This window comes from Pleurodeles waltl, chromosome 3_2 (genome assembly GCF_031143425.1).
Source record: "Pleurodeles waltl isolate 20211129_DDA chromosome 3_2, aPleWal1.hap1.20221129, whole genome shotgun sequence".
Lineage (NCBI taxonomy): Eukaryota > Metazoa > Chordata > Amphibia > Caudata > Salamandridae > Pleurodeles > Pleurodeles waltl.
The window spans coordinates 93,788,821-93,803,209 of NC_090441.1; the positions used below are offsets into that span (position 1 = coordinate 93,788,821).

Here is a 14,389-nt window from a genome sequence, read left to right on the forward strand (position 1 = left end):
ATCACCCGGGAACATACGGGGACCACGCCAGTCCGCCGCATGAAATAACTTCCCCCACCATCCTGTATGGTGTTGGATGGCCGGTTACATCACCGACCAGCGACACCACAATCACCGGGCATCAACCAAAATGAAGTATCTGAAGAATGGAAGTGAAACAGAGGCATTTCTCTCACCCCTTAGCTCGGGTGCATCCACGCCAAAGCTCAGAAAAATATTCTAAAAGGCAAGACCCTCTGTCAGCCTGAGACTAACACCTCTCAAAAATGTGGACTAATCAGTATTAGAACATTGGAATGCTGGGGGCTCCATTGAAAACAATGGAGTGCTGCAGGCTTTTACTGGCCGGTAAAAGCCCGCAGTGCCAACATTCCAATGTTCGCTTTGTTCACAGCAACAGCTGTGAACAAAGCCTCACGGAGTCCGAGGGGATTTTAATCCCCTCGGGCTCCGTGAAATTCTTTTTTTTTTAATAGAACATTCTGCCCTGAGTGGCAGAATGTTCTAATAGCCTTAGAATCCGCCGTAGCGGGCTCTACCGGCTATTAAAGTCCCTCTCCCTTGTTAAATGCCCTCACCTTCGGCTCGGGCATTTAACGCGGGGAGCGGGCCTTTAATAGCCGGTAGAGCCCGCTACAGCGGGTTCTAATGCTATATTGTGTTTGATGTTGTTTGTGCCTCACCAGTGTGACGTCATTAACAGTGATTGGCTCTGTTGGTGTGGCGGGTGGATGTATGACGGCAGAGCAGGGCTCCTTCCCTTCTAGGAAACCAGGGTGTTGTTATACAGTGTATTTTTACATTAATGTAAATCCTTTATTCAAACTGTTTCACCATGTTGTTATGCATTGGCACGAGATAGGTACAAGCGATGGTCACGAGAGCTGGGAGAACTGGAATGTTTGTCAGGGGTATTGGAATGCTGTGGAGTCCAATATCTGGCGGTTAGAAGATTCTCGTTGCTGACTTTACCAGTGTTACTATCATTCCTTCAAATAAAAAATGTATCTTTGATGCCACACGTGTGAAGGATCTTACCTGTAACATACATCAATGAGTGGGAGCTGGACTCTTGGCAGGATATCTCAGTTTGCAGAATTGGAGCCCATTATGTACATTTTTCAGGTATGGAATATTTTTAGAATTGGTTGTTGCTGTGCTCTTTTCCTTTTTGGCGCTGACTTTCGTGAAAAAGTACTATTTAATTTCTGTACACTTGGAGGAGGAGTCAAAACTGTTATTCGGGCCGTGTGCGATGACATGCAAGTCAGGCAACGAGGAAGGATGTACGTTGCTTAGAGACACTTAGGTGGTGATAACGAGTTTGGCGGTCACTTGACCACCAGACTCGTGGTGGTGGTCAGACCGCCACCAATGCAGCAGTCCGAGCGACATAATAACCACAGGGGTTTTGCCACGGTCGGACCGCCAGCACCACCAGGATTAGAGATGGGCAGTGCAGGAGCCTCCCTGGCGAGGACCCTCGCAATGTTCACTGTCTACAAAGCATTGTCTCCCGCTCGATTACGAGCCGGAGACAATGCTGTAGGGTGTTTCCCGCTAGGCCAGCAGGTGGAAACTTGTAATGGGACTGGCGGAGAGGTAGCCACTATGGCGGCAACCTCCCCTTCGGAAGTTTGGCAAATGGGCAAAACCCTCCGCCGAACTCGTAATCAGGCCCTTAGTGTTTTGCGTGTGGCGTGCGCAGTGTCATTTACTTAAGTGGTCATTTTGATTGCCTGAGTGTTGGCATTTCTGCATTCCCCTCGGCGGCAAGTGGCATTCGTCATTTGCAGTTAATCATTTCTGTCAGTGGCACATCACAGCAGGACACAGTTTGTTGGCCATTACCATACAATGTGTGCAGTTTATTTTATGTGTGGAAGTTGAATTCTGGTAAGAATTTGATTAATTTTACCTGGAGAATTTTGTTTCTGGCAATAAGGACTGGTTTGTGGGTATAATTCATTGAATATAGTTCAGTCAAGTCAGCAAAGTTGAAGTGTAATTTGTTACACTCTGAAACATGGTTACCAATAGTGGTATACAGCAACCTGTTTATTTTTTGAAAAATCCTGGAATACCTGCTTAAAAAATGGAAGCATTGGCACAGAGTTTTCCAAAATTATCTAGTGGATATAGATGGAGCAAATTTTACGCCGGCCAGGAATCTTGCAGTTTTATTCAATTGTCTTGGATCGGAGATACCGAAAATATTTAATAATCTACCAGAAGAGAGACCTACTGCCGTGAAATCTGGTGATGCAAGAAGTTGGAACGTTTATATTGAGGCAGTCAAATGTCTGGAAAAGCACTTTTCAGAGGAACCTACTGTTGTGCTAGAACGGTTTCACTTTTATTCTAGGAAGAAGGGCTTGGGGGAAAGTTCTGAACAATGTGTGGCGGTATTGAGGATACTAGCCAGTAGTTGTAATTTTGAGAAGTCCATAGAACAAAAAATAAGCAATCAACTTGTTTTTAATTGTGTTGTGCTTTTGGAAAAAATTCAAAAACATTTACATTGTTGCACCAATACTATGTTAAACGAAACCATAAAAATAGCTAAAGACATTGAAAGAGCAATTGAGTTGGTTAAACTGATTGCAGGTGAAAGTAGGGATAGCACAAGTGTGAATGTTGTGAATAAGGCTAGTGAATTGGATGGTAGAACCAAATTTAATAAGAATTTTAAAAAAAATTGTTTCAGGTATGGGTCAAATGCACATATTGGGACTAATATGAATTTGCTCAGCTCATGAAAAAAATATAATAATAAGTGTAAAAAGTTGGGCATTTCATGAAGGTTTGTAAGAGTAGTAATCCTGTGAAAATCAATTACATACATCAGTCGGATGTGCAAGAAGTTTGTGAGGATTTTACCAAAGTTGTCTTAACGGTGGTTGTGGAGGAACATGGTGTTGCTAAAACAGGAAAATGTACAGGAAATATTGCAGGCTACAATAGTCACTTTTGTTCTGTCAGAATTGGTAATAAAATGATTAAGGTTATGGCGGATTATGGATCCCCAGTTATTATGCTATCACAAAGCACTTTACAGTTCATTGGGGTAATAAGAATCTTAAGCAAGCAGATATACGGGCAGTAGCTTATAGCGATGCGGAAATGGAAAAGTTTTTTTTTTAAAGACATGTTAAATTTTGCAGGAAGAGAAATATCACTAAAGTATACATAACAGTAAAAGGCAAGGATATTATAGTTTGGAAAGTAAGGAATTGTTTTGAGACCTGGAACTGATACCCCAGTAATGTTAATTGACAATAAGTCAGAGGTTTTGGATAATATTATAAACAAATATTCAGATGTGTTTAGTGACAAAATTGGGGACGTAAAAGGCTTTGAGCATCAAATTGTATTGAAAGAAAATGTGATAGCTGTGGCTCACAAAGTACCTAGTGTGCCATTGTGTGTGAGGAATGAATGAATTAAGAAAACATTTTGATGAGCTATGTGAAAACAAAGTGATAGAACTGGTTAGCGCAGCAGAATGGGTTAGTGGTATTGTAATAGCTAAAAAAACAGGAGGTCAAACTAGAAGGTGTACAGACTTACTTTCTTTAAATAAGAATACTGTTGTGGAATTACATCCGTTGACAAAAATAGAAGAGCTATTGACTTGAAGGCAGTATACCATCAAATTACTCTGGAGGAAAATCACAACTGTTGTCTACATTTATTACACCGTTTGGTGCCTACAAGGCTACTGTGCGGGCTAGCCTCAGTGGCTAGTGTTTTTTTGAATTTGAAGTATGTGGAGTGCAAGCCTAACAAGACAACATTTTAATACATGTAAAACAGTGGAATAACATAACTTGATTATTGACAAATTGTTAAACATTTTGAAAGAAAGAGATATGACTGTAGTGAAAGAGAAGTTTCTCATGAAATCAGTTGAATATTTAGGCTTCAAAATCACCCCTGAGGGCATTTTGCCTAAAATGGATCTTCTCAGATCGTTAAGAGAAATACCTTCCCCTAAAGATAAGAATGAATTTAAATCTTCTGTGGAATTGTCAGACTATTATTCCCAGTTCCTGGAAGGCTATGTTATTGCAATCGAACCACTAGAGAAAATGTTGAGGAAGAAAGAAAAATCTGTGTGTGGTGCTATTGAGGAAAAAATGTATTGGGATACAAAAAATACGTTAATGAATGTTCTGGTTTTAAAAACATATATATCAGTTGTGGAATGCACAATTATTGTGGATACAAGTGCAACTGAAAATGGTGCTGTGTTATTTCAGACTGTCAATGGACAGGAATGCACAATTTAATTTGCATCACATGCACTTAAAGAGGTGGAGGACACTACAATAGAGAGGGAGGCATTGGTGTGTGCCCGGGGTATAAAAAGATTCAAAACATATGTGTGGGGAACATTTCTGTTAGGGGATAAAGGAATGCCAGGGGGATCTTCTAGGCTTATGTGTATTTTATCCAGGGGCGTAGCTTGGTCAGTAAGAGTGTGTGTGTGGGGGGGGGGGGGGCAGCTTCAGACTTCCCAACAATCAACTGGCATATAATGTCAAAATGCATTATTGGACAAGCATGGCACATGAGAGGGGCTAAATGGGTAGTGGAAAGGGAAATGAATGCCGATTGGTAAGGGCACTCAGTGAGAGAAACACAATATGTTGTCAAATCACCAACATTTTTTAAGACTTTCAAAGCAGAGAGGGAGAGAGTGTGTGTGTGTTTTTATCTATGTTTATAAAAATACCTTGTGAAATCTGACAGACACCTCACCATACCTGACTGAAAGCACCTGTGCCCTATTATTTTCCAGAAAGTACATTTATTGTGGGGGGGAGTGTAACACCCCAAACACCCCCCGAAGCTATGCCCCTGATTTTATCTAAATTACAAGAGTACTATTTTGAGGTGAGATACATTACAGGTTTTGCTAATTGTTGTCCTGAGTGGCTCGATTGCCAGTGATGGAGGACACGGATGAGTTGGATATGTTCAATGATGCATGTGCTGTTGCAGCTGTGGATGTTAATAAACAATGTCAGGACAAGACGGAAGGGACTGCTTGGCTTAAAGCATGTGATGTGGATAATTTGTTAAAGAGGGTGTGTGAAAATGTGAAGAAGGGTTGGCCACACATAAACCATTTGCAAAATGAACTGAAGTGTTTCTTCCAAATAGCCAGTGAGTTAACGATTGAGAATAATATTCTACTTAAGTTTATTTCACCTGTTAAATTGAGGAATACCATAGTATCTTTGGCTCATAGTGGTGATTTGTTTGCTACTTCAATGAATCAATGAAGAAAAATTTAAGGAAGTCATTTTGGTGGCCGGGTACGGATAGGAATGTGGAGTATTTGTGGAGAAATGTGATGTATGTTTGGTGTCCAATAAAACTGGAAGGTGCATGATACTCCCATGATTTCTGTACTGTTTCCTGATGCACCATGACAGAAACTAGCATTAGATTGTGCAGGACCTTTGACATCATTACCTACTCGTCACCAGTATTTGATAGCATTAGTTGATTATTTTTCAAAGTGGGAAACAGCAATACATGTTTTGACCAACGTGTCTGCAGTTCAGGGAATTGGTTACTGATAATGGAGTACAACTGGTTTCAGAAGGCATGGAGAAGTTCCTAAAGAAGAATAAGTGAGATGTTACACAGTGCGGTTGTATAGTCCGCAAGCTAATGGAGCTGTTGAGAGAGTGAACCAGTTGCTTAAGGAGGGTATTCAAACTTCTTCCACTTGGGGTTTGGATGTGATTGAGTTTCTCGGAGAGAAAGTGTGGGCATATCAAAACACGCACCATTCGGTGATGGGATGGCTCCTTTTTAGTTGCTGGGGAGTCGATCTTCTAATCCAAAACGTTTTCCTTTCTAGTTGGAGAATAAAAAAAAGCAGGATTTTGGATGATCAAGTGGATTTGTATGTTGTAAATCTAGAGTAAAACCTGCTCAGAAGAAAATGAAAGCTCTTCCTGACGACAATCATAGGCTGCTCCCAAATACTTTGAAAGAAGATGTGTGGGTTATGTGAAACGATGTGTGGTAAAGGCAGAAAAAAATATTTTCATTTTTGTGGACCTTATCAAGTTGTTCAAGTAAAATGTGTATTAAAAGCTAGAAGATGGAAGGTGGTAGTCCATAAGGAATTTGGTTCTTTTAAACGATATTCAAAAAGACACAATAGATAACAAGATGCACAATTCTGATAGTTCACAATGGTATTTTTTACTGACAAACAAATATTTGTTGAGAAATGTTGTGCTGAAAATAGCGTTAATGTTCAGCAGCATGAACAGCTAAGTAAACCGTCCGATTGTCCTGAAATTATTCATGGTAATTTCGCAAGAGAATTTATTGAAGGTGTAACAGAACCAAGGGTGAAGGATCTTACCCGTAACAAAAGGATCCTGGCTCCCGGACCTGGTGTTCACAACTTTAACTTCACCCTCCAACCATTCTTGGTTACTTGGATCCCAGTTCCCATCTCGCACCTTACACTCCACCGATCAAAGCCTATGGAATGCACAAGCCGCCCTCTGCTGGGATGACATCCATCATCCAGATAACCAGATGTAGAGTTAAGAACAGTGAACCTATATTTACCTAAATATAGTTACGTTAATGGCACAGATGTGGTTGATATTCTGGAGACAATATATTTGTTAGCCAATGTTAGAATCTCAGTATTATAACTACACCATCACAGGGTGTAAAAGGGTTCTTAGAGGTGAAGCACTGGGCTTACTCCTGCATCCCCCCTTCCACATTGTCAGCTTTTATATGTTTTTACTAACCACATACATACAGTGAACATGTTATTGTAATATGTAATGGACCTAGAGCATGGCTACTGGAATTTAATTGTGGCAATGCTGGGCCAAATTATGAGACACAGTTGAATGAGTTCTGTATCAAGCAAGGAACATTTGTGGCAGACTATGTTGATAAATTGTAAATGTATTTATGTAGCACTTACTAACCCTGACAAGGAATTGAAGCTCTTTCCAGCAAGTAGCATGCTACGCCGGGACCCAAAAAGGATTAATGGTGGATTATTACAGGGAAATATGAGTTCATATGAGCAGTGGACATGCAAGTCTGTTAGTTGGATTGAATAGGAGAATGGAGGGATAGAAGAGGGAAGAGTCTAGAAAGTGTTATTTGGGAGATCCTAGCATTAAGATGAGATTTGGGATCAGTAAAAGGAGAGATAGAGGCGGTATATATGAGGGAAGAACTTAGAAAGAGTTATTTGGGAAATCATAGTAGTAAAATGAGGGTTGGGGTGATCCAAGGAGGTCTAGAGGAGGGAAGAGTCTAGAAACGGTCATTTTGGAGATCATAGTTGTTAGAAATGGAGTCTCTGGTTGGCGGTCAGTTTGCACTCTGTCCAAGCAGGAACCCTCACTCTAGTCAGGGCAATAGAGATACACACTTAAGATAACCCCTGCTCACCCCCATGGTAGCTTGGCACAAGCAGTCAGGCTTACCTCAACGGCAATGTGTAAAGTATTTGTACCAAAACACACACAGTATTACAGTGAAAACACTACAAAATGGACACCACACCAGTTTAGAAAAATAGCCAATATTTATCTAAATCTAACCAGACCAAAGTGACAACAATCCAACATACACAAGTCAAGATATTACTTTTTTAAAGTAAAAAAGAGTCTTACTCCATGGAAAACAATGGAAACGTTGTTGTTACACAAAGTACCTGTTTTGCGTAAAATATATAGCCTCACGGGCAAGCTTGCATCAGAAAAGTCAGCAATGTGTTGATTCCTTACTCGCAAGTGAGGCCGTGCATCGTTTCTTCTCCAGTCGGGTAGGCGCTGTGTCGTTTTTCCCTACTGCAAGATAACAATACGTCAGGTAAAACTGCACACACATACACTGCAGTGGCAGGTCTGAGCCATGTTTACAGGGCTACTCATGATGGTGGCACAATCAGTGCTGCAGGCCCACAAGTAGCATTTGATTTAAAGGCCCTGGGCACCTCTAGTGCATTTTAACTAGGGACTTACTAGTAAATCAAATGTGCCATTCATGGAAAAGCCAATTACACATACATTTTACACAGGGAGCACTTGCACTTTAGCACTGGTCAGCGGTGTTAAAGTGCCCTGAGTAACAAAAACAGCAAAAACAGAGACCAGCACACAGTCAAAATATGGGAGGCTGAGGCAAAAAAGACAGGGGATACCTCGCCAAGGATGCCAGGTCTAACAATAGTAGTAGAATGAGGTTTGGGATGAGTCAGAGAGTGGAGGTAGATGATATATTGAGAGAGGTATAGGGTGAGTGCATTGGAGCGGGTCAACATTTATTGTTTGCTGTTCTACAGTAGGAGTAAAGTAATAAATATGTACATAAATAAGTACATGGAGAGGGTATACATGTATAAGGAATATAACATATTGAGATTTAAATCTGTATTTTATAAATTCTGACTTTGAAGTGTTGCTGTACTTAAGCTATTTTTGTTGATATTTTTCTCAATATTTCAATAGTGGTGCCCTTGTAAATGAAATAGTTATGATAATATATATATATATTGTGACAGATAAATAAAACAGAGATCCATAAGCATCTAATCAAATAATCTGTGCAGTGACCTATCTAAATCTTAATATATATATAAGATCACCATAAGTAATATATAGTTTTGCTAAGCAGACCTAAAGAATATCCATATATTTTAAAAAACATAATTATTAGACATATTCGTACAAAGGAATACACATATCTAGATACATACACATCAAATTATAAACACAGTGATATGCTGTACATTAGTGCTTGAGTATGGTGGCTATGTAGGAAAGAGCCAACTCTTGAGTAGTCTTCTGAAGATAAGATAGTCATTGATGGATCTTATGTTTAGGGGTAATGAATTCCATAGTTTTGGCTGCTTGAACAAGAAAGATGTACCACCTATGTGAATTTTCCTTGTATGGTGGGATTTTGAGGCACTTTGTCAATCTGTAGTGGAGGTTCCTTTGTTGAATGTGTTTAGCGATTTTGTTGCTGATGAAACTTGGTCCTGTTCTATGCATTGCTTGGTGGGTGATACAAAGCAGTTTGAAGATGGCTCTTCTGGCAACGGGTAACCAATCTAGGGCCCTCAATGCAGGGGAGATGTAGACTTGTGGCTTTACATGTAGGAGTAGTAGGAATAGTCTGGCGGCAGAGTTCGGAATCTGCAGTAGTCTCATCATAGATCTGTGGAAGAGGCCATTGGCGTAATCCAGTTTAGAGAATAAAAGAGAGATAGCTGCTTGGACCATGTGTGGAAATCCCAGGTGGGGGAAGATGTGCAGAGTTTTCATATTAATGAAGCTTGATCTTCCTAATTTGCCCACTTGGGCATAAACTAATAACTTGGAGTCCATTGTAATTCCAAGGTTTTATGCTGCAAGTTGTGGCAGTAGAATCCAGCTGTTGTGGCATTTAATGGGCAATGGCATTGATTAAAATCAAGCCAAATACTTTTAAAACTACTAAAAATTCTTAAGCACTATCCACATTGCGCCAAAACTATTCTGCCCTGTATGAAAATGCAGGACAGACATCTTAGAAATGATTTTCTCTCTACCCCCTTAGTAAAATAATGTCCCAACATCATGCATGGGCATAAAGGGTGCGCCTACTTCATTGTAAACATCCCAACAACATTTTAAAGCCTCTGGTGGAGGTCAGTGCTGCCTTACCCTGTCTTCAAGGCGCAGAGCTTCTGGAACCTTAGCTTTCTAAAGGAAACATTACATAGTTAAGGAACAATGGTCACAGGAAGATAAACTTTGGAACTGAAGACATAAGACCTGAAAACAAATACAAAATATTTGGGGATCTTCTATCCTGTGAGTGCCCTCTGGAAGAGGTTGCTGATTTAAGAACACTGTGAAATAATACTGGCATCAGCAGTAAAATACATTATTTCCTAGTAATAATTATATTTAAATGTTTGAGTTAATTTGTTCTTTTCTGTGCGCAAAACAATGACTCCATCTCTAATCTGTACAATAGGCATGTGAACACCGTCTGAGCCAGTTTCTTTAGGGCTTGAATACAGCAATCTATAGGCGGAAGGCCTATTCAATTGAGAGACTGCAATTTATTCAAGACACAACATTCTTAATAACGTTCGATTCGTTTGACATAAGAAATGTACATTTGAATTTTGTAGATTATTAAATAAATTGCAGATTACGTGACTCTAAACGTATATTTGAAACAACAACGAAAGGCTTTATAATAAGGTGGCCCTGGTCAAGGTTTGACCTGAAACTATGTTTAGTCTGAAATTTGTTGAGCCTGCGACCTCGACTGCAACTCTCATTTTCATCAGTAGGTGTCCTCCTTGCTGCAGCGAAATGTGACTCTTCCGGTCCATTGTCCTTTCAGTTCCTAGAGTCTTCGAGGAGTCACGGCAGTCACAAAACAGGCACTGGCACAACCAATAGGTTGTACCTTTGAAACACATAGGCTTTGTCAGTGGGTTTTTAGCCGTGCTGCACGACATCCTAATGCTGTGCAGCATGACCAAAGAATAAAAACAGAAAGCCTTTGACGAGGCCAGCCTCGTCATTTTCTAGGCGCGTGTACCAGGCATGCCTACAATTTGACACTGCCACTTTCTTTCATTTTAGTTTCCAATCCGGATTGGATCCCTTACTAAAAAGAAAAAAAAACAGTTGTGAAAGTGTTTTTTTTTCTTCCAAAGTGGGTGGGGGAAGTAACACGGGGTGAAACTGGGGGCAGAAGCAGCATGGGAAGCGTGGGACGTTAAGCAACACTGGGGTGCATATGGGGAGGGCAACACGAAGGGTGTTGGTGAGGTAAGCAACATGGAGGACACGGGTTGTGGTAAGCAAACAACCAAGAGACAGAGCAAAGTGGAGCAAGGAATTTGGACTTGGCAGGGAGAAGCACGCAGGAGAGAGAGAAACACAAGAGAGTGAGAAAGAAGGCCCTGGGAAAGAAAAGAACATGGAGCCCGGCGATAGGGACAGAGAAAAGTACACGAGGGAGACAGTTGGAAAACACATGCACTCTCATGCAATGCTTAACCAAAAATAAAAAGTACTGCTTGAAAGCGAACCGTGGAAGGATACACGTAATACATGTAATACATTAATGCTCCACTGGAGGGACAAACACAAGAGGAAAGGAAAGCCTAAACATGCAAGAAAATCAGAGAGATGATAAAGCTTACGAAATGCAAGAAATGGGCAGACTCTAAGCCCACTGTAAGCTAACAATAGGTCTTGCAACAGACAATGCACTTGCTGGATGGTAGACAAAACTTAAAAAGTAGCACCTGAAAAGTGAACAGTGGAAGGACACAAGTAACGCATCCATGCTCCAGGGGTGGTATTAATGCATGAAGTGACAGTAAAGTCCACACAAGCTAACAAACAAGAAGCAACGAATGGAGAATGACAGTGAAGCTGACAATACATCTTGCAATAGATAGCTTATGAATCGTCTAGTAGGCTAGACCTAAAAAATACATCACTTTCATACTCACTGGCACCCTGTTAGTAATTTTCATTTTCATGCTTCAGGGCTTTTTTTTAATAATGTTGTTTCTTTCTGACTTTTATCTATCTTTCTTTCTTGACTTATTTCTGGCTTCCTTTTTCTATATCTCTCCTCTGCTCCTCCTAACTCCTTTCTCTCTCTCTGTCTCTTTCCGACCTTTATTTCCCAATTCCTTCACCACCCATTATTGCCTCCTACAAGGCATTGCTTGGTTTATGAAAGAGTATTTGTTCAGAAGCCTGCAGCCAGTGCTATTTAGTATCAGGGGTGTGCAATACCCAGTCTTTCGTTTCTTGATTCCACCTCGTGCCTCTTTAATCCACCACCTTACACTTTACACTTGCTGCCTCTTTATCTCACTGTACCAGGTTCTTTAACCTCTGCTTTCTTTCTTTGTCACTGTTTTTGCATCTTTCTCTTCCTCCTTTCCACGTTTTGTGTTTTTCTCTCTCTTGCTCTGGGTCACAGAATGATGAGGAGCAATAAGTGTTGGTACTCAAACACGAGTGCCGGTGGCCACCCCTGAAACCACTAAGCACAGCATTTAGGTATCCTTACTGCTTTGGTTCTTTTATTTTCTTTCTTACTACCTTTCTTCATGCCAGCTCTGCTTTATTTCTAATCCTTCTGTCCTCGATTCATCACCCCGACTCCGTCCTTCTTTCCCCCATGACATATGTTCTTTCTTTCTTTCTTTCTTCCTTTCTTTTTTCTTTCTTTCTTTCTTTCTTTCTTTCTTTCTTTCTTTCTTTCTTTCTTTCTTTCTTTCTTTCTTTCTTTCTTTTTTCTTTCTTTCTTTCTTTCTTTCCTTCTTTCTTTTTCAGATTATTTCTGTTCCCTCTACATCTCTTTCTTTCTCTTGTGAGCCACCTTTTTGTTCAACTGGCTATGTGGCAGCCTTCATTTTCACTGTTTTCCTTTTTTTTATTTTTTGTGATCTTATTTGCTTATTTCTGGAACTATTATTCATTCCTTGTTCGTTCTTCCTTTTGTTTAATTTTCTTTTGTTCTTATTTCTTCTTTTACAACATTTTGTCTGTTTTTTCCCCATATTGTTTCTTGTTATCTCTCATCTTTTCTTTATCACTTTCTAATTATTTTATTATTTTTTGTTTTATTTTCTTTTTATCCCTTCCTTACTCACTTAATTTATTTCTTTTCTGCTTTCATTCTTTTCATTCAGTTTCATCCTTTCCTTCACTTTTCTTTTCCTTTTTTCTTTTTAATTCCTTTCCCTTTTCTTTCCTTCTTTCTCTTTTTTCTTTCTTTGTCTGTCTTTGTTACGTTCTTTTTTTCTTCCTCCTTCTCTCTCCACTTTCCTCCTGGAAATGTCTATCTTTTTATGCTTCTACCCTATCTTTTTCTCCCTCTTATTCTTTCTTCCTCTCCCTCTTTCTTCCCCTCCTTCCCCCCCTCATAGCAGTTCTCTAGTTTTACTTTCTCTGCCTTCCGGGGCCTCTTGTTCTCTTTTGCAGCCTAATATTTGGAGGACTGACTGTTGGCACCGGGATCCTGGGGGTCATCACTGGAGCAGAGGTTGCCAGAAGGTACAAAAAGATAAACCCCAAGGCGGACCCTCTTATCTGTGCCCTGGGCATGCTGACCTCGTCCCCCTGCCTGTTTGCGGCTATGGTGGTGGCTCACAGCAGCATCCTGGCCTCCTATGTGAGTACTGATATCCCCCGTCGGGGCACAGCGCGATAAATAGAACGGGGAGGAAGGGAGGAGGCGACTCTTCTTCCAAGTGATGTAGAATGTATGTGCAAAATATAAAGAAAAGAAGCTGTCACTCCGCTTTTAAATCTTGCTCATCTGCTTCACTGTACATGTTCTACGTTTTATTGGGTCCACGTTATGTGAAACATGTTGGCATGGAAGATAATACAGCATGGTGACGTCACTTGGTGATGCACCCTGGCGCACCACTTCTTGATGCATCATGGGACTGCCACTTGGTGGTGCACCGTGGGTAGGTCACGTGATACAACATAGGACCGCGACTTGTGTTGATGCAGGATAGACTTGTTATTTGATGCACGATAGTGATGTCACTTTTTGGTGCAGTATGGTGCTGTCACTTCATGCTATGCGGTGCTGTCACATGCTAACGCAGCACGGAGCTATCACTTCTTGATGCTATGCAGAACTTGTTGATGCTATGCGGTGCTGTCACTTGCTGACACAGGATGGAGCTGTCACTTGTTGATGCTAGTAAGTGCTGTCACTTGCTGATGCATTAGGGAGCTATCACTTGCTGATGCTACGCGGTACTTGATGCTATGCGGTGCTGTCACTTGCTGACACAGGATGGAGCTGTCACTTGTTGATGCTAGTAAGTGCTGTCACTTGCTGATGCATTAGGGAGCTATCACTTGTTGATGCTACGCGGTACTTGATGCTATGCGTTGTTGTCACTTGCTGATGAAGCACGCAGCTATCACTTGTTGATGCTATGTGGTGCTGTCACTTGCTGATGAAGCACACAGCTATCACTTGATGTTATGCGGTGCTGTCACTTGCTGATGCAGCATGGAGATATCACTTGCTGATGATATGTGGTGCTGTCACTTGCTGATGCATTAGGGAACTATAACTTGTCGATGTTATGTGGTGCTGTGACCTGCTGATGCAGCAGGGAGTCACTTGTTGATGCTACGCAGCACTTGATGCTGTGCGGTGCTGTCACTTGCTGATGCAGCAGGGAGCTATCACTTGCTGATGCTACACGGTACTTGATGCTATGCGGTGCTGTCACTTGCTGACACAGGATGGAGCTGTCACTTGTTGATGCTAGTAAGTGCTGTCACTTGCTGATGCATTTGGGAGCTATCACTTG

General features: G+C 41.0%; 1 protein-coding gene across 1 annotated transcript in view; it reads left to right on the forward strand.

Annotated features, from left to right (window-relative positions):
- Window positions 1-14,389, forward strand: part of LOC138286527 (protein spinster homolog 3-like) — a 389,154-nt gene that overhangs the window by 145,484 nt on the left and 229,281 nt on the right. Inside the window, exon 8 of the mRNA XM_069226888.1 lies at window positions 13,029-13,218. Coding sequence (XP_069082989.1) covers window positions 13,029-13,218 — 190 coding nt within the window. The remainder of the gene's footprint in view (window positions 1-13,028; window positions 13,219-14,389) is intronic.